The 25,636-nt window shown below is 47.8% G+C and overlaps 1 protein-coding gene across 1 annotated transcript; it reads right to left on the bottom strand.

Annotated features, from left to right (window-relative positions):
• Nucleotides 1-21,649: 21,649 nt before the first annotated feature.
• On the bottom strand, nucleotides 21,650-25,106 carry LOC134201641 (uncharacterized). Its single transcript, XM_062676881.1, has one exon. It carries the CDS (start codon nucleotides 24,989-24,991, stop codon nucleotides 21,650-21,652), a length of 3,342 nt encoding a protein of 1,113 aa, XP_062532865.1. The 5' UTR covers nucleotides 24,992-25,106.
• Between the last annotated feature and the right edge of the window lie 530 nt (nucleotides 25,107-25,636).

Here is a 25,636-nt window from a genome sequence, read left to right as displayed (position 1 = left end):
GAGCAGAACAGTTTTTTGAGGTTGCGAAATTTTATTTAATTCTACGGTACTTCTGGTTCCTAAATTGTATATTATATCAATCACTCACAACTTTATTTTACTGATATTAACTAGTTATATCAATTACAACAATTAATCTACTTGAAATTATTAATTTTATCACCACAAACTATGGCTCGCTCAAAAATTTCGATCCTGACTTTTTTCGATGTAAAAAGTGACATGCCACAGACTATAAATATTCGAGAATGGTAATCTACGGCCGCCAGGGTGCGCTGGAATTATTCCTATTTGTAATGGATTTTATGACCTGGTAACTGAGACCTTTAGGTCATGTCTTATTTTAATTTATATTCATATTTTTATGAAAAATGATATTATGGAGTGAAATGAAATGTGATATTATGGAGTGAAATGAAATGAAGATGATTAATTTGAGACATTAATCAAATGGGATGAAATGAAATGAGATGAGATGATATGGAATGAAATATAATCTTAGTAAAATGGTGGTGGTCATTTACTAAGATCTCAGTGGACTTTTTGGAGGAAACCGAGAAGTTACGTACAGCGACTTTGTTTAATTTTCCCACATTTGTGCACTTTCACAGATATTAAACAGTTAATAAACCACTATTATTACACATTTAAACCCGAAGAAACACTAAATAGACAAATTAAAACAAATCACACAACTTCACACCTCACGTTCCCGCCAAAAAGTCATTATTCCTACATAAACTGTAGCTTCAAGGGGATAGTTTGCAGTTCTTATTGAACGGTTTATACATTAAATAACGTTAATGTTGTTACTGTTAGTATTTTAGTTTAAGTACTGCCGAAGCAAGTACTGTTGTTACTGTTGGAGAAACAATTTTGTTTTGTAATGTAATACCGAAATACTTTACGAGATGGCGTTACAAAAAATCCCTTCCCAAAACTATAAAACCGTTGTGATTGTCTACGAATAATAAATAATATAATAACTAATATTTATTCGTAGGTGATTGTTTAAGATGCTATGATTATTTCGGTTTTGATTTCATCAAAATAACTTGAACTTTACTATTGAATTCCGAAGAAAATTCTAATTAAGGCTGAGTTAAGTTCAGCTTTTTATTTAAGCCTCTTACTGTAGTTTTTAAATTACATTTATGCGGATTGATGTTTCAAGGTTTTCAGATTTTAATTTTAAATTCTGAAATAATTAAGAACAGCGTCATCTACCCTTCACATTTGAAACAAAATTTAATTCGGTTTAAATTTGTAAAAGTTGATGTTGATTATTATTACACTGTAACGCAGCGTTCCGTTTCGCGGGGCAACAGCAGCCAAAGGGAATGTGACTCAGGTCCGTGCCGCGAAGACCCACCCCGCGCTACCCGCGCCCGCGCATCTGTTGCATCATTCGCACCCCCAATTAGTGCGCGCCAGACTTTGAAGCGGAATACACGCGTCCCCGGTCGATACCGGAACTGACAACCCGAGAGTCTCATGCCAGTCGGGCACCTAACATTAAACTGGCAGCCCCAGCGCGGGCCCTTTAACTAGTATTTCGGAGTGAATCTACGTAATTACGACACGTACTCGTCGTCAGTCACGGCGTCAATCCGATTTTCAAGACGTTGAAGAAGAAATTGGTTCAACCGCGGGACCGACGCCAACATTTACCGCAAACAACATGGCGTCATTACAAGAAAGTCAAATGGCAGCATTCGAACGCCTACTCGACCGAGTTTTTGAGCATAAAACTCAACTCGAATCATCAGCAACACCGACGTCGGAGCCGACATCGCCGCCTTCCTCGACGCCCGCTCACCATTCTGGGAACTTCGCGTCATGCACGGCGCGGTTCAGCGGAGCGCCCGGCGACTCACTCGACGGTTTCCTTGACGCGGTCGAATCATACAAAGATTGTGCTGACGTAGGACACGCCATCGATGTTACTAACCGGAAATGCAGCCGTGTGGTGGCAAGGCGTTAAAGCTAGCATCACTTCCTGGGACGACGCTTTATCATCGTTACGAAGCGCTTTCGGTGATTGCAGACCGCCCCATCGAGTCTACTTAGAGCTCTTCAAAATGTCGCAAGGACAAAGAGAGAAGACGGAGATCTTCGTTGCCAGAGCACGAGCCCTACTAGCTCGACTCCCACCTGGTGACCTTAGTGAGAAAGTTCAAATTGATATGCTTTACGGCCTTCTACACCGTCGTGTTCGTAAAAAATTAAGAAGAGACGAAATAACTTCATACGACACGTTATTAAAGAAAACGCGCCATATCGAGGACTCCATCTACGAGACCAGTCCGCCTGAATTTATTCATCATCCTCAGCGAGCGACGCCACGTTCATCGGGTAGTACCGTAGGCGAAGTTCCCGCCGGTGCTTCGACTTCGCAGCATACATACGCGCGGATGACGCCGCGGAAAATATTCAACTCGGGCGCGGCTGGCGGCCCGCCACGCGACGACAGCGCTGCGCCGAGCACCGTTCGAGTCCCCGCGCCTCGCTACACGAACACTGATAATGTATCATCTACGTCGATTGTTAAAAGACTGTTCTGTGTTTATTGCAAAAAGTACGGACATATTCGTGATGAGTGTTTAAAATTAGCGTCAAAAACGAAATTCGACAACGAAAATACGCAAGCTGTATCCTCGTGTTACGGGTGTGGTACCAAAGGTGTTACTCGGTCTCAGTGTACAAAGTGTAACGCAAGTTATTACGCCGTCGACGCTGCACGGACCCGATCAGTCACATCCGATTTACCTATTGGTAAAGTAAATACACAGCTGTCAAGTTCAGTGAACTCTATTCATCGCGGCAGCTCGTTGCATACAGCTTGCACTTCAAACACCGTAAAGTCGTCCATTTATATTAATAATCGTAAACAATGTTTTGTTGATAATGAAAATAATTATTATCCTACCGATTTTAAGGCGATTCTTCCTCCGCGCTTTTTCGGTACTGATAACAAGGTTAGACTTCAAAATTATTCTAGACTTAATCATAATATAAACAATAATATTAGTTCTAGGAATAGGCCCCTGATGCGTTACTCGAGTGGTACCGAACCAAAACATAGTTATTCCGAGGTACCAAGTGGCCGCGATAGGGTGGGTGACCATGATGAACGAAAATAGTGTGACCATGGAAAACGTCGGACATTTTTCGACGATTAATTCTAATGTGAAAAGTGTTGCCCAGAGTAACTCTACTGAGCACCAGGTTAGGTTAAGACCAATTTTAAGTGTTCAAATTTTAGGTATACGAGGTAATGCTTTGTTGGATACGGGAGCTAAGAGTAGCGTTACCGGTGCGTTGCTTTATGAATTGCTGTTAAAGCATAACCATCCGTGTGAGGAAACCAGGCGTCGGGTGAGGCTTGCAGACGGTTCCGCGCGCACCCGCCGAGTTTTGCTCACTACTCTAGAAGTAAGGATAAGTCCCGAAAGGTCAGAAACCCTTGAATTTACTGTTTTTCCAGATGCTCAAAATAATGAAACTTTGCTTGGCATGGATTTTTTGGTGGCGGCAGGTATTGTGCTTGACTTTGCTTCATCCACTTGGCATTTTTCGGGAAAACGGGTTACCTATCCAATTGAATATGAGTGCCCTAAGCCATGCATGTTTGCTTCTACTGCTGACTTCCTGCGTGATGATAAGGGTTCTATGCTTGGCTCCGATGAACGGCAGCAGCTATCACATTTATTGCAGCAGAATGGAGACATCTTTAGGGTGGGGGGAGCCCCAACCCTTTACGCCGAGCACCACATTGATACCGGTGATCATCCGCCTATATCGGTACCGCCGTATAGGCTCACTCCTGTGCTTCAACAGCGAGGAGAGCTTCTCGCAATCGATTTGTTCGGGCCACTGCCAGAAGGAGAGCAGGGGGAGCGATGGGTACTCCTGGTAGAGGATGTAGCTACAAGATGGGTAGAACTCTACGCACTTGTTGATGCCACCGCCGTGGCTTGCTCCCGAGTCCTACTGGAAGAGTATTTCCTTCGTTATGGCTTGCTTATGCGTCTAGGGGTGTAACACGTAAGTTCATGCCACGACGGGATGGCCCGTATCGCGTAGTAAAAATAGTTAGTCCTACAACGTACTTCATAGCAGACTTGTCAAACAATGTCATCGGCAAGTATCACACCGCGGATTTAACCCACTCTCCGTCAAATTCAAGTACGGATCCAATTATGCCAAAGAGGCAAAGAGGAAGGCCGCCGCGTCTTCAGACTAACAGTCCCAAGTTGGACTCGGGACGCGTTCCCAACTTGGAGGGGGAGTATGTAACGCAACGTTCCGTTTCGCGGGGCAACAGCAGCCAAAGAGAATGTGACTCAGGTCCGTGCCGCGACGACCCACCCCGCGCTACCCGCGCCCGCGCATCTGTTGCATCATTCGCACCCCCAATTAGTGCGCGCCAGACTTTGAAGCAGAATACACGCGTCCCCGGTCGATACCGGAACTGACAACCCGAGAGTCTCATGCCAGTCGGGCACCTAACATTAAAACACTAATTAATTGAGCGTTTCATTAGCTTTTAAGCTGAGTGACTACATATTTATAATTTATTTTTAATTAGTAATAAATGAGCAAAAAATAATACTTAACAAAAAGATATGAAATCCGAACAAAAACAGTTTCACTGTAAAAAATTGCGCCAAGTCCACGTTTATAAAACTCATCTCAATAACATTTGCACTTTACAAAAAAAAGAAGACTTCAATAGCTTTCATTCTCTACAAAAATATGTGAAATACAAAAAAATACCAAGAAACCGTCATAAAGATGAAAAAATTAAAAAAAAAATGTTGAAAATTTAAAAATAAAAAAATAAAAATTTTATCGTACTTGGCGCGCGTCATTGAGTACCCCAAAATTTTTCGGAAGAATTTCAACCCGAGAAAAAAACCATTTTGCTTTAATATACAGTGAAAGCTGAAAAAGTTACCCAGGTTATCTTTTTCGCTCTTGTTAGCGTTTTATGAGAAATTGAGACAGAACTACGGTAATTTTCAACAGCTCTCACTATATACCTATGGGCTATTATATGCCAAATCGACCACTTTTGCGTTCGACCCCTTTAGATTCAGCTGAAACTTTATTATTCTTTTCTACCCTTTGAAAAACATCTTTGAGAATTTTTTCAAATGTTTTGAAGCCAACGTATACATACGTATCGACTCGTAAGTAGCTTGTATTTGTATAAGCGAACACGAGAGGGTGTTTAGTTCAAATCATAAAAGATGAGTGGGAAATGAAAAAAATTCAAATAACATACGTATGAGATGTCGATTTTACTTAACTTTTGTAAAACTTATTATGAAATAATAATTCATTAATTACATTTATGCATTTCATAGGTTGACCTACTTATAAATTTCTAAACATTGAAAGGATGTTCATTTATCCTGAAAAATTTGGGGTACTCAATGACGCGCGCCAAGTACGATAAAATTTTTATTTTTTTATTTTTAAATTTTCAACAATTTTTTTTTAATTTTTTCATCTTTATGACGGTTTCTTGGTATTTTTTTGTATTTCACATATTTTTGTAGAGAATGAAAGCTATTGAAGTCTTCTTTTTTTTGTAAAGTGCAAATGTTATTGAGATGAGTTTTATAAACGTGGACTTGGCGCAATTTTTTACAGTGAAACTGTTTTTGTTCGGATATGTATTTACAACTAGCTAGACGTCTATAAAATTTTCTAACCGAAAAAATATATGTGTATAAACCATTAGAATAGATAAAACCTTAAAAAACAACATTATTATTAAAAAGAAAGAAAAAAAGTGTGTGTGTCCGCTCCGACGCACGACTGGAGTTTACTGGATATAAAAAATTAAACGAAACAATACGAGAAATAGTTCTATATTACGACAACACGATACACAACAGATTATTAACAAATTAACGAGACACAAAACAAACGACTAACAAATATATGAAAATACAATAATGAGAGAAACGCGCGATCAGTACGAGGCTTTGTGGCGGACTGCCGGCGCAGCAGCCCGGCGTCACCTGCGATAACGCGGCCGCGCGTTGGCTCCTGATTGGCGCGCGCACGCATCACGCAATCAGGAGCCAATCAGGCGCATAATGCATTTCGTGTGACATGCTAGGCGCATAACGCATTTCGTGTGACATGCTAGTACGATTTTGGTCCCCATAATTTTCATACCCCGGGCCTATATATGTAAATCGATTCTAAAGGAGTAAACTCCAAAAAATCTTGATATTGTATTGGTTTCACGGCTAAATTTTTAGTGACTACTTAACTTGTTTGAAAGTGAAGAAATACTCTCAAAATCCATTAATTTGCAACTCGCACTCGCACTCGCACATACAATAATCGAAAGGCTCACTTCGGTAAAGCTATTCGATACATGAGACAGCAACATAAACAAACCTTCTCTCTCCCACAAAATGAGATTCATAAGCTTACCACTAGGTGGCACTGATAAAAACTCACACAAATTAAACATCACATTAACATCGACTGAGTAATTAAAAAAACTCGCACTAAGCATAGGTATAATTACCCATCCCGAGGGACCTGGGCGGGCCCCCCGGCGCGTACTCTGCGTGGCCGGGGGCTCCGTCTGTGGGGGAGTTTTGCTGGACTTCCACCGGGCGCGTCCGTAGGTGGCGGATAACGGGATCCTCTGGGAACAGTCCCACTCCCAGGGGTATCGTCCGATCTTTTTCGTTGCAAGGATTCTTAGGTGTTAGGGAGGTAGGTTAGGTGTAGGAGTAGGGTAGCCTAGTTAGGCTTTGCAACGAAAGAGATCGGATGACGCGGACCAAAACCAGCAGGGGGAGTTGCGGGCTCTCCACGCCCTTCACTCGCTGAAGGGTGTTCCTCCTGGAGACGCTCGGGCTCCCTCTCTTTTCCCCTTTCTTCCCCCTTTTTGTTTTTCTTCGGGTCACGTCCGACCCGTTTCGGACGTAACCCATGGGAGATGGTGGGCCACTTTTGGCCTGCCTTTCGATGGAGAAGTGAGCCGGCGTTGCTTACGCATCTTCCGGCCGCTGGTCGCCATGTCCCCGGCTTCGGCTACAGGGGCACGCCCTCCAGAGGGGGGTACCGGTATACCGGCGTGGCTTCGTGGTTGTTGCTCTTTTGAGCGTCGGGCGGTGGTTTGTCGTGTTGCTCGTTGCACTCGGCGGGCTGCCGGCCAACCCGTAATCCTCACCGTGTGGGGGACGGGGGCCGCTGCCGCGAGGCACGGGGCCGCGAGGACGTAAACCTCTTTAAAAAATGCCCCAATCCTAAGCTCTGGTGCCCGGCGATGGGATGAATGGCTGGAGGGAGTCCAGTCCCAAGGGTACCAACCAGACCCCAGGGGACTGACCCCTGGTTAATCAAAAAGGAAAAATGAAAAATGGCACATGTTAAAAGTTTATTACCCCAGGAGGGTACCTCCCGCTCTGCGGGAGGAGAATCCCTCCGTGCGGTCGAGCGATCGGCCGCACGCTGCCCCACCGTTTCTGGGGGGGGCAAACATTGCCACGACGAAGGGGGCGACGGCACGGGTCGCGTAAGGGACCGAGTTCCCACCGTGCTACTGGAGCGCTGCGACAGCCTGTTCTCGCTTCACTCGGCGCGAAGCTCCGCGAGGGGCGACGCGTCCAGTGGGAGAGAGACGCCAGTGCTGTTCGCTGACAGCGCGCAAAAGCGGACTCGGCGGAAGCGGAAGTCGGCTCGACGGCCGGCGTCCTCCGCTCCGTCTGACTCGTCCGAGGGTGAGCCTGCCAGCGCCAAATATATGGCGTTGGCGGAAGGGCCGGCGGCTGCTGCGGCGCCGCCCGCCACTAATTGTGACGATAGTCTTCCTCGCGGACTGGCTGCTGCCTCCTCGGCGCATTCCAGGGCCCCCTGCCGTGAGACGAAAAATAGAGAGAAAATGGGAGAGGTCGAGCGCCTTGAGCGCTCCCTAACGGAGGTGGGTCCTTCTGACCCCCTCCGAGCATGTAATATTGCGCTGCGCCGCGCCCCAAGCCCGCCCCTGCGGCCACCGCTCCCCGCCAAGAGGGTCGAGCGAAGCCGAGGGGCCGAAACGGACGAAGGAGGCCGCGCGCCCCGCGGTCGGCTGCAGTGGTAGTGGAGCTGCTGCCGGCTGGCAAAGAAAAGGGCATCACCTACCACGAGGTGATGACCCAGGCGCGCGGCGGCGTGAATGTGGACGCCCTCGGCGTGGAGGGGGGCATCAAGGTCCGGCAGACGGCCAACGGGGCCCGTCTCATAGAGTGCCCCGGCCCGAACACCAACGTCGCGGCCGAAAAATTGGCGGCCCGGCTGAGGGAGATCCTGCCGGACCCCGAGGTGGTGCGCATCGCGCGGCCCGTAAAAATGGCGGAGGTGAAGATTACGGGCCTCGACGAGTGCGCCACGAAGGAGGAGGTCGCCGCGGCCATCGCGTCGCAGGGCAACTGCGCCCTCGCCGACGTCAAAGTCGGGGAGCTCCGGGCGACGTGCTCCGGAACCCGGACGGCGTGGGCGCGTTGCCCGGTAGCAACGGCGAACCTCCTGGCCACTCCTCCACAGGGTCGGCCTTCGGACAGCCCAGGATGGCTGCGCGTGGGCTGGGTAGTGGCCCACGTGCAGCTACAGGATGCCAGGCCGTGGCGCTGTCTTCGGTGCTTCGGCACCGGCCACGGCCTCGCCAAGTGCCCCTCGACAGTGGACCGCAGCGACCTGTGCTTCCGCTGCGGCCAGCCGCACAAGGCACAAGGCTGCATCCTGCACGACAGCCGCGCCGCACTGCGTCTTGTGCGACGCGGCCAAAAGGAAGGCCGACCACCGGGCCGGGGGCCCGGCGTGTAAATCCGCCCCCTCCTCTACAAAAACGAGGAGGGGCGGAAAGAAAAATAAAAAGAGGAGAGAGCCGGCTGCAATAAGGGCAGCCGGCGAGTCAGTTCCCGCCGCGGCTGCTGTCGAGCCGCAGGGCGGGACAGACGAGGGAGCGATGGACGTAGCCCCGTAATGGGTTGCGTCCATCGCTTCCTTCAAAGTAATTTGAACCACTCCGCCAGGGCACAGGATCTCCTCGTCCACACCATGGCGGAGTGGTCAATTGATGTTGCTGTCGCCGCGGAGCCGTACTTCGTCCCCACCGACCAGGACTGCTGGATGGGGGACGTCGACGGCTCCGTGGCCATCGTACTAAGACAGTCCGCGGCGTTACCCCCCTTGAATATGGTGGCCAGGGGACCCGGGTACGTCACGGCTAGGATCGACGGGACCGTCGTGATCGGGGCGTACTTTTCTCCGAACAGGAGCCTCGCCGAATTCGAACGGTTTCTGGGCGGGCTCGAGGCGCTTTTACACCGCCTCGGGTCCCGCCCTGTCATCGTCGCGGGGGACTTCAATGCCAAGTGCACGGCTTGGGGTTCCCCCCGCACGGATGCGCGAGGCGAGGCCCTTTCGGAGTGGGCGATCGCGACCGGCCTCTGTCTCCTAAACAGAGGCACGGTCGCGACTTGCGTGCGGTGGAACGGGGAATCTCACGTGGACGTGACGTTCGCGTCCCCGTCCGCCGTGCGCCGCACCCGCGGCTGGCGCGTACTCGAGGGGGCGGAGACGCTCTCGGACCACAGATACGTCCGATTTGAGCTCTCCGCCTCCTCCTTGTCGTCGTCGTCAGCCGCGGGCGCCCGCGGTGAGGAGGAGCTTCCGCAAGGTGCGCCCCGTTCGTTCCCCAGGTGGGCCTTGAAAAGGATGAACAAGGAGTTGCTGATGGAGGCGGCCGCTGTTGCTGCGTGGGCGCCAAAACCCGCGCGGCTCGCGGACGTGGATGCGGAGGTCGACTGGTTCCGGGGCACCATGGCAAACATTTGTGATGCCGCCATGCCCCGGGTCGGCCCCCGAGCACCACGTGGGGGTGCGTTCTGGTGGTCGCCCGAGATCGCGAGACTCCGTGAGGAGTGCGTGAGGGCGCGCCGCCGGAGCGCACGCCACCGCCGCCGCCGTCGTCGCGACGCTACGTTCGCGGAGACGGCGGCCCGGCTGCACGCTGACTGTCGTCAAAAGCAGACGGCGCTGCAGCTGGCCATCGGCGAGGCCAAGAAGCAGAGCATGAAGACTCTCCTGGAGTCGCTCGATGAAGATCCCTGGGGGCGCCCATACAAGATGGTTCGCAGGAAACTGCAGCCGTGGGCGCTCCCGGTGACCGAGCGGCTCCAGCCTCGGCAGCTGCGGGAAATAGTTTCTGCGCTTTTCCCGCCGGCAGCGGGGGGGGGGGGACTTTGAGCCCCCCCAGATGGGGCACGCCTCCGCGTCGCCCCAGCGTTCTCGCTGTCGAGGAGCCCCCTCGCGAAGGACACGGCCCCCGGCCCTGACGGCGTTCACGGCCGGGTCTGGAGCTTGGCCTTCGAGGCCCTAGGGGACCGGCTCGGGGGGCTTTTCGAAGCGTGCCTCGAGTCGGGACGGTTCCCGTCGAAATGGAAGACGGGCAGACTGGTCCTTCTGCGGAAGGACGGGCGCCCCGCGGACTCACCCGCGGGCTATCGCCCCATCGTGTTGCTGGACGAAGCGGGCAAGATGCTCGAGAGAATCGTCGCGGCCCGCATCGTCCGGCACCTGACCGAGACGGGTCCCGATCTTTCGGCGGAGCAATACGGCTTCAGGCCGCTCGACGATCGACGCGATTCTGCGCGTGAGGGCCCTCTCCGACGAAGCCGTATCCCGGGGCGGGGTGGCGATGGCGTTATCCTTAGATGTAAGGAACACCTTCAACACCCTGCCCTGGTCAGTGATCGCGGGGGCGCTGGAGTATCACGGCGTCCCCGCATACCTCCGCCGACTGATCGGCTCCTACCTCGAGGGCAGGTCGATCCAGTGCATCGGACACGGTGGTGCGATGTACCGCTTCGTCGTCGAGCGCGGTGTTCCACAGGGGTCTGTCCTGGGCCCCCTGCTGTGGAACATCGGCTACGACTGGGTCCTGCGGGGCGTCATACGGGGTCCTCTCCCCGGGCTGAGCGTAATTTGTTACGCGGACGACACGTTGGTCGTGGCTCCGGGGAGGGACTACCGGGAGTCTGCCCGTCTGGCGTGCGCAGGCGTGGCACACGTCGTCACTAGGATCCGACGGTTGGGGCTCGAGGTGGCGCTCGACAAAACCCAGGCCCTGTTATTTCACGGGCCGGGACGAGCGCCGCCTCTGGGTGCCCACCTCGTGATCGGAGGCGTCCGCGTCGGGGTCGGGGTGACCGGTCTTCGGTACCTCGGCCTCGAACTGGATGGTCGGTGGAACTTCCGCGCTCACTTTGAGAAGTTGGGTCCTCGACTGATGGCGACGGCCGGCTCTCTGAGCCGGCTGCTTCCAAACGTCGGGGGTCCCGATCAGGTGGCGCGCCGCCTCTACATGGGGGTGGTGCGGTCGATGGCACTATATGGGGCTCCCGTATGGTGCCACGCCCTGACCCGCAAGAACATCGCGGCGCTGCGACGTCCGCAGCGCGCGATCGCGGTCAGGGCGATCCGAGAATATCGCACCGTCTCCTTCGAGGCGACGTGCTTGCTCGCCGGGGCGCCACCCTGGGACCTGGAGGCGGAGGCGCTCTCTGCCGATTACAGGTGGCGTAGCGACCTCCGCTCTAGGGGGGGAAGGGCGCCCCGGCGAAGGAGTAGTTCGAGCGCGGAGGCTCCAATCTCGGCGGTCCGTGCTGGAGGCGTGGTCTCGCCGCTTGGCGGACCCGTCGGCCGGCCTCCGTACCGTCGAGGCGGTCCGCCCGGTTCTCGCGGACTGGGTGGGCCGCGACCGCGGATGCCTCACCTTCCGGCTGACGCAAATGTTGACCGGCCATGGTTGTTTTGGCCGGTACCTTTTCAAAATAGCCGGAAGGGAACCGACGGCGCAGTGCCACCACTGCGCGGACCGCGACGAGGAAGACACAGCGGAACATACATTGGCGCGTTGCTCTGGATTTGACGAGCAGCGCGCCGCCCTCGTCGCGATCATTGGAGAGGACCTCTCGCTGCCGCGCGTCGTGGCTACGATGCTCCAAATGTTTAGGCGATCACGCCACGGCCCTATGCACTCGCGATCAAAAAACCGCGACGGAACCGCCTAGCTGCGTCCTGTGTCGAACACAGGGTCACCCCGCAAATTACCGCGGATGCCCCCGAGCCCCGAAAATAAATCACCGCGTCGCCCGCCAAAACCGCCTCCGAGGTTCCGGCCCAGACATCAAAGCCTCGGCACCCTCTGCGTCGCAGGCTAAGCCAGCGTTCGTTCCGGCGGCGGTGCCCAGTGTCTCGGCCTGGGCGAAACCGTTGCCGTACACGAACACGGCTTCAACTCCCTCCTCCGCGATTCGTCCCGCCCCCGCGACTCGTCCCTCTCCCGCGACTTGCCCTCCGACCTCGTCCGAAAATCTCGCTTTAGCGATCGACTTCTTTCAGTCGATCAACTTTGAGCGCGTTAACGCTTTGGGCGACGCCATTCGCGCTGCCTCCACTGCACAACACTTTATCGCCGTTGTGCAGGAATACGCCGACGTATACGCGTCATTAAATACGTACGTCCTCCCCTCACTCCGCCGGTAATCAATGGCGTATATAAGTAGAATAAAGCCCCTATCCGTGACGATAGGATTTTTTTAACGCTTACGGTCTCGCAAATCAACGTGATCAGGTGTCTGACTTTTTGCGTGACCATCAAATTGATATCTTTTTAGTGCAGGAGACCCTACTTAAGCCCGCGCGCCGTGACCCTAAAATCGCGAACTATAACATTGTCAGGAACGACAGGCTCTCTGCCCGTGGTGGTGGTACCGTCATTTACTATAGAAGAGCCCTGCATTGCGTCCCGCTCGATCCTCCCGCACTCGCTAATATCGAAGCATCAGTGTGCCGAATCTCACTGACGGGACACGCGCCGATCGTTATCGCGTCCGTTTATCTTCCACCGGATAAGATCGTTCTAAGCAGTGATATCGAGGCGCTGCTCGGTATGGGGAGCTCTGTCATTCTGGCGGGCGACCTAAATTGTAAACACATCAGGTGGAACTCACACACCACAACCCCGAATGGCAGGCGGCTTGACGCGTTAGTCGATGATCTCGCCTTCGATATCGTCGCTCCGTTAACCCCGACTCACTACCCGCTAAATATCGCGCATCGCCCGGATATACTCGACATAGCGTTATTAAAAAACGTAACTCTGCGCTTACACTCGATCGAAGTACTTTCAGAGTTAGATTCAGACCACCGTCCCGTCGTTATGAAGCTCGGTCGCGCTCCCGATTCCGTTCCCGTCACGAGGACTGTGGTGGATTGGCACACGCTGGGCATCAGCCTGGCTGAATCTGATCCACCATCGCTCCCGTTTAACCCGGACTCTACCCCGTCTCCTCAGGATACCGCTGAAGCCATAGACATCTTAACATCACACATCACCTCGACATTAGATAGGTCATCGAAACAAGTTGTAGCGGAGGACTTCCTTCACCGCTTCAAATTGTCCGACGATATTAGGGAACTCCTTAGAGCTAAGAACGCCTCGATACGCGCCTACGACAGGTATCCTACCGCGGAAAATCGTATTCGAATGCGTGCCACCAACGCGACGTAAAATCTCACATCGCCGAAGTCCGAGATGCCAGATGGTCTGATTTCTTAGAAGGACTCGCGCCTTCCCAAAGGTCTTACTACCGCTTAGCTCGTACTCTCAAATCGGATACGGTAGCAACTATGCCCCCCCTCGTAGGCCCCTCAGGCCGACTCGCGGCCTTTGATGATGACGAAAAAGCAGAGCTGCTGGCCGATACATTGCAAACCCAGTGCACGCCCAGCACTCAATCCGTGGACCCTGTCCGTGTAGAATTAGTAGACAGTGAGGTAGAACGCAGAGCCTCCTTGCCACCCTCGGATGCGTTACCACCCGTCACCCCGATGGAAGTTAAAGACTTGATCAAAGACCTACGTCCTCGCAAGGCTCCCGGTTCCGACGGTATATCTAACCGCGTTATTAAACTTCTACCCGTCCAACTCATCGTGACGTTGGCATCTATTTTCAATGCCGCTATGGCGAACTGTATCTTTCCCGCGGTGTGGAAAGAAGCGGACGTTATCGGCATATGTAAACCCGGTAAACCAAAAAATCATCCGACGAGCTACCGCCCGATTAGCCTCCTCATGTCTCTAGGCAAGCTGTATGAGCGTCTGCTCTACTAGCGCCTCAGAGATTTCGTCTCATCCAAGGGCATTCTCATCGATGAACAATTCGGATTCCGTACAAATCACTCATGCGTTCAACAGGTGCACCGCCTCACGGAGCACATTCTTGTGGGGCTTAATCGACCAAAACCGTTATACACGGGAGCTCTCTTCTTCGACGTCGCAAAAGCGTTCGACAAAGTCTGGCACAATGGTTTGATTTTCAAACTATTCAACATGGGCGTGCCGGATAGTCTCGTGCTCATCATACGGGACTTCTTGTCGAACCGCTCTTTTCGATATCGAGTCGAGGGAACCCGCTCCTCCCCACGACCTTTCACAGCTGGAGTCCCGCAAGGCTCTGTCCTCTCACCCCTCCTATTTAGCTTATTCGTCAACGATATTCCCCGGTCGCCGCCGACCCATTTAGCTTTATTCGCCGACGACACGACTGTTTACTATTCTAGTAGAAATAAGTCCCTAATCGCGAAGAAGCTTCAGAGCGCAGCCCTAGCCCTAGGACAGTGGTTCCGAAAATGGCGCATAGACATCAACCCAGCGAAAAGTACTGCGGTGCTATTTCAGAGGGGAAGCTCCACACGGATTTCCTCCCGGATTAGGAGGAGGATTCTCACACCCCCGATTACTCTCTTTAGACAACCCATACCCTGGGCCAGGAAGGTCAAGTACCTGGGCGTTACCCTGGATGCATCGATGACATTCCGCCCGCATATAAAATCAGTCCGTGACCGTGCCGCGTTTATTCTCGGTAGACTCTACCCCATGATCTGTAAGCGGAGTAAAATGTCCCTTCGGAACAAGGTGACACTTTACAAAACTTGCATAAGGCCCGTCATGACTTACGCGAGTGTGGTGTTCGCTCACGCGGCCCGCACACACATAGACACCCTCCAATCCCTACAATCCCGCTTTTGCAGGTTAGCTGTCGGGGCTCCGTGGTTCGTGAGGAACGTTGACCTACACGACGACCTGGGCCTCGAATCAATTCGGAAATACATGAAGTCAGCGTCGGAACGATACTTCGATAAGGCTATGCGTCATGATAATCGCCTTATCGTTGCCGCCGCTGACTACTCCCCGAATCCTGATCATGCAGGAGCCAGTCACCGTCGACGCCCTAGACACGTCCTTACGGATCCATCAGATCCAATAACCTTTGCATTAGATGCCTTCAGCTCTAATACTAGGGGCAGGCTTAGGGACCCCGGTAAACGTACTCGTCGAACTCGACAAAGAGGTCGACGTGCAACCTAACCCATGCATCAGCCCGCTGAGTTTCTCGCCGGATCTTCTCAGCGGGTCGCGATTCCCATCCGGTAGTAGATTCATTCGCGAAACAATTGCTCTTGAGTTGTTTGTTAGGTCTCCTTCGGAGGCGCTCGGGCAGTTGTTAGCAAATCCCACCCCTCTTGGCTGAGCCTTTGCTCGCCCACCTGTCCTGGTGAAACTGGAAAGGCCTTCGGGCCACCAGTAAACTTTCAATCATAAAAAAAAAAAAAAAAAAAAACGCCCGTACGTCCCGGCCTCCCCCCGGTGAAGGTCAAGGGGCGACCTGAGGGGGTGAGGCCGCGCGGCGCGCTACCAGCACTCTAGCGCGCTGCCGTGGAGTGAATAGAGCGACCGGTCGACGGTGTATCGCGTCCCGACCCGTCAGGCTGGTTCTGGTCCAGCGGGGTATTCCGGGACACCAGCGGCACCGTCTGGGCGGCCCGACGGGCTGCCGTACCGAGACGGCCGACGTTTCAGAGCCTTCGATTCGCCTCAAAGGCTCCGTCGGCTGGGCGTCCTTGGGGTGAGCCGCACCGTCTGGTTGTAGTGTTGACCGCGGTAGCCCCCCTACCTCATCCGGGTTCTGACCTCGGAGGGGATCGGACGTCGGGTGTAAGAGTGCAGGAGAGTCGTTTAGTGGGTGGGTCCTAAAATCCTTGGGCCCGCGGTCTGCTCACAACACCATGCAGATCGTTGAGTCTCACATACCCCGCGCGCCCCATTTGCGCGGGGACCTCGTAGGAGGTTCGGCCCTCTACCCGAAAAAAAAAAAAAAAATGTATAATTACCCATTACCCGACTAATTATAAATATCGTTAGAAAGCTTGGCATTTCAATTAAACGCCTTAAAAAAAACCTTGCGTGCTACCAATATAAAAGAAAAAAATATCGCTTCTCAAGATGAATAAACGTCCTGCAAATCGATTAACTCGCACTCAGAGCTCCGCACGTTTCACCGTGAACAGCGTACACTCGATGCGAGTCATTCGATTCCATTTTTGAAACTCGCACTAAGCCTACTGGTGACGGCTCGATGCCCGCAGCGGTGACACCCCGGCGCCGGCTGCTGTCCTCTGTTTCCTAATGCGTTTTTTTTTTCCCTTACTGACTAACTACAGGCTAACTAAAACTAAACTACACTACTATTTCTAACAACAACAACAACAGGACAACAGTCAGCGGATACGAGGGGCCCGCCACCGGCCCCATGCCGCGGCCCCGCCTCTACAAATCAGAGGGGGGAGCCGCGGCACTAGTAAGGCGCTCACCCGCTCCGGGCTCCCCAGAAGGGGAAGTCCGTCACGGGGAGGAGCCGACTTAAAATACTCCCCAAACGGGGGAGTGGTCCACCCTCGGGGGTGGAAAATGGGTCCCCATAAGGGGGCACCCCAACAATGTGGGGGGAAGTGACGAGTGTGGACAGCTCAGTCCCATGGGGGCACTCATTATGAGCACTCCCATATCACTCTGGTTAAGCCGACTATCTTACCATAGCCGGGGGTTCCAGTAGCTCCCTTGGTAGCGCCCGACCATCAGGTGGTCTGGCGTGCAAGGCAGCTAAATTGTGGAGATGCTCGTGGGGTCCACCGTCAGCCCGCTTGTAAAGATTACGAGCTAGCCTCCGGATGAACTCCTCGAGCGACTCCACATCTAGATCCCGGGCGATTACGTCATTTCTGACGTAACGCCCTGCTCCGACTATCGTGCGAAGAGCCAGATTTTGCTGGACCTGTAACCTCGCCCGCATACCCTGCGGGATGAGATGATACCAGGCCGCAGCTGCGTACGTGATACGAGAACGGACATACGTCTTATAAATGCCGAGCTTAGTCCTGACCGGCAACCTGGAAGCCAACACCGGCCGGAGGAGGAATCTCGCATAGCGAGCGGCCGCCAACGCCGACATGGCGTGGGCGGTCATCCTCAAACTCCGGTCGATATCGACCCCCAAGTACCGGACGCTGGATCTAAATTCGACATTAGCGCCACGGAGACTGGGCTGTCCCGGGACGACTGTTGTGCGGACCGGACCGAAGAGCATAGCCGCAGTCTTTCCCACGTTTACCGCGACCCTCCATCGGTCCAGCCACTGGGGCAGTAAGTCCAAAAGCATCTGCATCCTCGAAATGGCCGCAGAGGGGACGTTGGATGACGAGAAGTAGGCGCTGTCGTCGGCAAACAGCGCCAACTTCACGTCTACTTCCCACGCTTGAAGGTTTCCCTCGAGCGTGAGAATGTCGTTGGTATAGAGAGCGTAGAGGAATGGTGCCAGGACGCTTCCCTGAGGAACTCCGGCCGTGACTGGGCGCACCGACGACTTGGCGCCCTCGACCGCGACAAAGAAGGATCTTCCCTCCAGGTACGACCCCAGCAGTCGCACGTAGGCGTGCTGGAGGTCCGTGTTCTGCACCAGCTTGTGGATCAGTCCCGCATGCCAGACACGGTCGAAGGCCTTCTCGATATCGAGAAAGACTGCGGCCGTGTACTGGTAACTGCACACACTAAATTATAACAGTATTACACGAATTGTCGACTTGAACAGTTCTCTTTTATTTCACCTACAACACTCCAATACATGGCGACCCTTAGCCAGCAGTTAAAATTTTGCAACATACATAAATTACGAGAGTAGCTAAATAAAATATGAAGAAATATAATTATGAAGAATATTATGAAGAATAGAAGTTTGTAAAACGAGAAGAGGAAAGAAGATTTTCAAATAACCGAAAATGAAAAAAAAGAAGAAAAAAAAAAACCCTCACAGAAGATTGATTTGGATGAAGCGATGAGAACAATAGAAGAAGACAGAAAAGGGTGTTGCTGCTGGGAGCCGGGAGAATGCTAAAGCCTTATGATGAGAGGATATGCAGGGCGCCGGGAGATAAATTGTACGGGTCCGAGATGGAGCAGCTAGGAGTCAGCTCGAGTCCAATGCTGAGGAGTTCATTCACCCATGCTACGTAAGACGTCATGGCCTACATATACGTTGACAGTAAATAGGTGCTTACTGCAATGTAAGTTTTTGCTTTGATATTGTAATTTTTTTTTTCATTATTTTAATGTTCTCTATTACGAGTATATGTTGTTATTATTTAGTTCATGCGGAATTTCTTTATGTTTAGTTTACGGAAATGATGTCACGATAATTGCGAGATTTTCATGCTAATTTAAAATATTTAAGAGAATATGTAGTAAAACTTGGTCCAAATAGGCGTACAGAAGATTTAGGTTTTAAGAAACTAGAGGAAGCTCAAAAAGAATATAGTAAATTGGAGTGTATTTTGACTCAACCGAATCAAGAAATTCAAGATCAGAAATTAGATTATAATCGTAACTATAATTGTTATGAAAATAGTAAAGGTCAAAGAACTTCACATATCGTAAATCGAGGTAAACACTCAGGCGATCAACGCCAGCGTCAGCATTTTCGCGGACGGCCGATGAATAATCAGCGTGTACAGCATAATACGCAAGAGTCCAATGTCCACGACAACTTGCGCAACGATAACGCAAATAATTATGACAACTTAGAGTTTTTTCGTACCTAAACAGTGCACTCATTCGATTTTTAGTTATAGTAATTTTTGTGTAATTAAGTGTCAACTTAAAAATAGTAATATCGATCTTAATTTATTAATCGATAGTGCAGCTAGTTTAGTAGAATTTATTGAATTTAGTACAACATGATAAGATAATTATAGAAGAAATTAGTTCTAATTTAGAGTCTATGGGGTATATTTATTTAAATATTATAAATAATCATGTGAATTTTGCACAACGCAGCTGCAGATGCATTGAGCCGGATACCTTTTACATCCAACAGCTTAAAGGAAATGCAACAGCATGTAGTATCGTTCATGACAAGAGTACAAGCTCGTAGGTTATGTATTGACTGTGACAATAACAACATGACTACGGAGGTATCCTCTACTCCAAGGCCTGATCAACCTAAAGTAGTGGAAATCCTCAAACGACCAATTGACGGCGTTGAATTGATGCTATTTTGTAATAAAAATACATTAAAAGAGATAGAAAAAATCAAGCTTTTTACTAGTGATAATGGTAATTGCAAATCCGAACAAAAACAGTTTCACTGTAAAAAATTGCGCCAAGTCCACTTTATAAAACTCATCTCAATAACATTTGCACTTTACAAAAAAAAGAAGACTTCAATAGCTTTCATTCTCTACAAAAATATGTGAAAATAAAAAAATACCAAGAAACCGTCATAAAGATGAAAAAATTAAAAAAAAATTGTTGAAAATTTAAAAATAAAAAAATAAAAATTTTATCGTACTTGGCGCGCGTCATTGAGTACCCCAAATTTTTCAGGATAAATGAACATCCTTTCAATGTTTAGAAATTTATAAGTAGGTCAACCTATGAAATGCATAAATGTAATTAATGAATTATTATTTCATAATAAGTTTTACAAAAGTTAAGTAAAATCGACATCTCATACGTATGTTATTTGAATTTTTTTCATTTCCCACTCATATTTTATGATTTGAACTTAACACCCTCTCGTGTTCGCTTATACAAATACAAGCTACTTACGAGTCGATACGTATGTATACGTTGGCTTCAAAACATTTGAAAAAATTCTCAAAGATGTTTTTCAAAGGGTAGAAAAGAATAATAAAGTTTCAGCTGAATCTAAAGGGGTCGAACGCAAAAGTGGTCGATTTGGCATATAATAGCCCATAGGTATATAGTGAGAGCTGTTGAAAATTACCGTAGTTCTGTCTCAATTTCTCATAAAACGCTAACAAGAGCGAAAAAGACAACCTGGGTAACTTTTTCAGCTTTCACTGTATATTAAAGCAAAATGGTTTTTTTCTCGGGTTGAAATTCTTCCGAAAAATTTTGGGGTACTCATGACGCGCGCCAAGTACGATAAAATTTTAATTTTTTTATTTTTAAATTTTCAACATTTTTTTTTTAATTTTTTCATCTTTATGACGGTTTCTTGGTATTTTTTTATTTTCACATATTTTTGTAGAGAATGAAAGCTATTGAAGTCTTCTTTTTTTTGTAAAGTGCAAATGTTATTGAGATGAGTTTTATAAAGTGGACTTGGCGCAATTTTTTACAGTGAAACTGTTTTTGTTCGGATCTCTACTTACAGCTATATGATTACAACGAGGAATGATCATAGCGTATGAATTTGGATGTTCCACATCGTGTGGTATAGGAACAGGTACAGACTTATAGACTAAGTATTCTGACTTATATACTAGGGGAATTTTAATAACAAAAACTATTTTATTATTAATAAAATAACATGAAAGTTGGCTCACATCGCTCAACGAGTGGATATTATCTAAACTTAAACTAATAGGCAATTCATTATCCTTATTTAAATCCTTAATGCTATGTGTTAATTCATCATAGAGTTGTTTTGGGGTTAGTATGGAGGGGTGTATAGAATGGCTTTTAGTAAACATAATCGCGTTAACAATGTCGTCTAACTTAAATGATAATGTTAGTAAACTAGAAGACAATTCGTTATAAATTTCATTCATTTTAGACTCTACATACAATTCCTTTGGTAAATTACTTATATTATTTAATACAGTTGAAAGGTTTTCGATTGCGTTACCCATTCGAGCTTCATTAATACTAATCAATTTTAGTGTATCGTTATAATTTCTCAAGGCTGTGTTTGTCATTAAAATATTATCCTTAATTAGGGATGACAATTTTTTATCGTTACTTTCTAAATGTTGGATTGCAGCATTATACCGAAACGAGTCGTTTTCATCCATGGTGCCAATCAAATGCTTAAACAATGTACCAAAGCCGGGAAACCATGCTGATCTCTTATTTCGCTCGGGTATCAGGTGTGATATTGAGTCATAATCCCTTAAGATACCCTCGAGACGGGAGGTTAAGGGTTGCAGAAAATTGTGACATTTGGAAACGTTCAGGTCATGTTGCTGACAAAGAGTTCTAGCACCACCTAAAGCAGTCCTTATGTTTTGTATATGGGGTTTGATATACCCAATATCTATGGGTACTAGGACGTGAAGGTAATTATTAGAGACTCGTAATATTCCCAAAGGGTCAAAATGAATTCCTGCACTTTCTTTAATAGGTTCTACGACATCAGTTGTTGCAACGGAGAAACTGGTCGCGATGATTCTGGAACGATAGTATATAATATCTTAAGAATTACGTTTTAAGCATGTTTAATCTCGTCATAATGGTATTTTACATGTCTTCTGTTCATCAGTATGGTAAGTGTGTTATTGCCATTGATTCGAATGACTTTATAGGGTCCCTTCCAGATGGGTGATAAAGCTTTGCGGAGCCGTAAATGATTTTTGACGTATACCATATCACCTGCTTTATACTTCATTATCTTTGTGTGTTTATCATAATATGTTTTAGATGTAGTTTTGGACTTCAGTATATTCTCTATAGCTTTTTCTCTAGAGAGGCGTAAGCGTTGTTGTAAGACTCTAACGTAACTGTTATATGTGGATTCCAAAGAAGAGTCGTAAATGGAAGATGGTATAATGGCTTTGTGACCGAAGACTAGTTCATATGGTGTGAAGTTGGTAGTAGAATGAACGGTAGTATTATAAGTAAGCATAGCCGTGTACACATAGCGAGGCCAATTGCCCTGATTTTCATCGACAAATGACTTTAAGTACTCTTTTAGAGTCGAGTGACTCCTTTCTAGTGCTCCTTGAGTTTGTGGATGGTAAGGGGTTGACCACAGCTGTTTAATCTTTAGGAAGCTGCAAGTTTGTTTAAACAGTTCAGCTGTAAAATTGGTACCCTGGTCGGTTAAAATAGTTTTAGGAATACCAAACTGACTGATGAAATGGATTAGACATTCAGATGTTTCTTCTGCTGTGGCCTGAGATATTGGATAAGCAGCTGAGTATTTTGTGAGGTCATCCTGTAGTGTTAGGATGAACTTCAATTTAATATTACCAGCTTCAGGAAGTGGGCCTACTATGTCTAAAGCGACACGCTCAAACGGCTGGGTAGACGTGGAAGTTATTTGCATTGGAGCGCGGTTCGTCTGACGCAGTGCTTTATTAGCTTGGCAGTATACGCAGCTACGGACATAATTCTCAACATCAGTTCGCATATTCCGCCAATAGTACCTTTCTTGAATTCTCTTTAACATCCTATTGGAACCCAAGTGGCCAGAAATAGGGATGTCATGATTTTCCCTTAGAATTTTGGTAATATCGCTCATAGAGGGGTACATTATGGTGTTCTTGTAAATGTGTACACTAATATTTGTATTATGAAACAGATATGATATGATATTATATATTTTAAAGAAGGCGTGACAGTCGAAAGGATTACTAAAATCAGTAATACTGAATTCGTTTATTTTTGATATTAAGAATTGTGACTTTAGGTTTTTAAGGCTTTTGAAAACGTCGTCATAAGTTGTATTGTCATAATGATAAACTTTGATAAATAGGAAGTAATATTTAACATCGTTCTTATCAATTGTTATGAATGAATATAAAGTTCTTTCTAATGCTAAGAATTCTTTAGAATCAGGGATGTTGCCAATTATTTCAGATATGTACCGATTTGACTCATCTAGGTCAATAGAGGTAGGTATTACGATGTGCTTCGAATTTGTTTTTAGAATGTTTTCGTTATGTTCTCTGATACTGGTGTCAAATGCCATTGTTTTATTATTTATAGATTTCAAGCATTTGGAGTAAGTATCGTCATCATTACAGGATTCGGAGGATGGTGGACTAGGAATATCAAAATCATCAGGGAGGTCTAAGTCTTCTGGTAAAATAAAGTCGTCTGGTAGTTGCAGGTCAGGTAGGTCATAGTTTCCAATATCAGGTTGTGATGAGCACTGAGGGGGAACTTTTTCTTCAGTTCTTGCGGGATCAGAAGTATTGCTTCTAAGAGCCGATTCTGGATGATCGTCAGGTAGCCCATTTTCTGAATGATTATCGTCTACTTGTCTTTGCAATGGATTTAATGGGTATCGAGAGAGCGCGTCTGCATTGGTGTTAGTTTTGCCTTTTCTGTACTGGATTTCGTAATTATATTCTTCCAGCTTCAAGCGCCAACGGACCAATCGTGATCCGGGATCTTTACAGTTGAAAAGCCAATTTAAAGGTTTGTGGTCGGTAATTATGGTGAACTGTCGTCCAAAAAGGTAGGGTCGGAATGTTTTAGTTCCGTAAACAATAGCTAGGCACTCCTTTTCGGTAACACTATAATTGCATTCGGCTTTATTGAGTGTTCTGGAGGCAAAGGCTATAGGTTGATCCTTACCAACTGCGCCTTGCGAGAGAATAGCTGAGATAGCGTAGTTCGACGCATCACACGTTAGAACAAATGGTTTTGTGAAGTCAGGGTATATGAGAACTGGTGCTGTTACTAATTTTTCTTTTAATAATTCGAATGACAGTTGTTGTGTGTTAGTCCAAATAAATGGGACATCTTTCTTTAAGAGGTTTGTCAATGATTTTGCATGCTTTGAAAACTCAGGTATGAACCTTCGGTAATATGACGCTAAGCCTAGGAATGATTTTATATCTTTTGCACACGTTGGCACAGGAAATTGCGTTACAGCTTTAATTTTCTCTGGGTTAGGTTTAACTCCTTCGCCACTGATAACATGACCCAAATATGCGACTTCCTTCCTTAAAAATTCACACTTATCGGGCTGGAGTTTTAAACGGAAATTTCGAAGTTTATTAAAAACTAGGTTTAACTTTTCAATGTGAGACGGAAGATCATATGAATAGATTACAATATCATCAAGATACACAAAACAGTGTATCCCTTGTAGTCCAGACAATACAGTATTCATAGTTCTTTGAAAAGTGGCGGGTGCATTCTTTAACCCAAAGGGCATCCTATTAAATTGAAAATGCCCTTGCGGTACGCTAAAGGCAGTTTTTGGTGCATCAATTGGAGACATCTGAATCTGATGAAAACCGGAAGCAAGGTCTAGAGTTGTAAAGTATTTGCTTTGGCCTAATTGGTCCAAAATTTCGTTAATTTGAGGAATAGGGTAATTTTCTCCAATAGTGATATCGTTTAACTTTCGGTAGTCGATTACGATTCTCCATCGTTTTTTCCCTGTGGAATCTTCTTTCTTGGGTACCACCCAAATAGGGGATGACCATGGGGATTTCGATGGTGTGATAATTTGTTGTTCCAGCATTTTATCTATCTGATTCTTAACTTCTTCTTTGTGTATTTCAGGAAAACGGTATGACTTGACATTTATTGGTTGGGAGGTATTTGTTTTTATTTCATGTTGTGTTACATCTGTATAGCTCAAATGGTCACCAGGTAGGTAGAAAATATCAGAATATTGCTGGCAAACTTCATTCAGGTGATACAGTTCTTCTGCGTTTAAGTGGGATGTCCGTAAGAGTTTGGATAGCTGTTGGGATCTTTGGAGGCTATTGGAAGGCGGGTAGTCTGGTATCCTTTCAATTTCGGTAAGGTTGATCGGTAATAGGGTAAGCATTAAGTTGGCCTTTAAATTAATTTTTTCATCTGACATATTTAGTATTGTTATGTTAATTCTGTTGTTGTTTTTTACTCGAGCAACACAGTTTGATACAAGAAGGGACTTAGATATATGTTGATCGAGTATAATCCCTTCTTGTAATTCGGGGTTTTTCACTGAACACTCTATCACCGTCTCTGTCCGAGGTTCGAGTGTATACGACGGTTCGTCGAAGGATAATTTTATGTTATGATTGTTTATTTCAAGGGAATTTAATTGGTAATTAATGCGGCACTTGTGTTGCATAAATAAGTCGTTACCTATGATGCCGTCGTAGGGTAAATCTATGTTGTCAAATATGTGGAAGGTGTGTGCTATTTCCAATTTCTCGTTAAACGTTAAAAGTACGTTTAAGCATCCTATACTCTTTAAGGTTTCTTTCTGGGTATCTATACCCTTGACTCTAATAGAACTATTTTGTAATTGTGTAAAGTCATTAATTTGTTTTTTACTTAGAACACATATTGACGCTCCAGAATCTACCAAGAAGGTAAGGGGTTTTCGGTTTACTGATGTATGTATTTTAACGTAAGGTAGGAATCGTTTTCGGGTGACAATTTCATATATACTTATTTCTTTTACGGGTTCGTTTTTTTGTTTACATCTAGGACCTTCTTTGTGGGGCTGATAACCCTGCGG

The sequence above is a fragment of the Bombyx mori genome, chromosome W (genome assembly GCF_030269925.1).
Source record: "Bombyx mori chromosome W, ASM3026992v2".
NCBI classification, from domain to species: Eukaryota; Metazoa; Arthropoda; class Insecta; order Lepidoptera; family Bombycidae; genus Bombyx; species Bombyx mori.
Note: the sequence above shows the minus strand (reverse complement) of the source record. Positions and strands in the feature narration are given on the sequence as shown.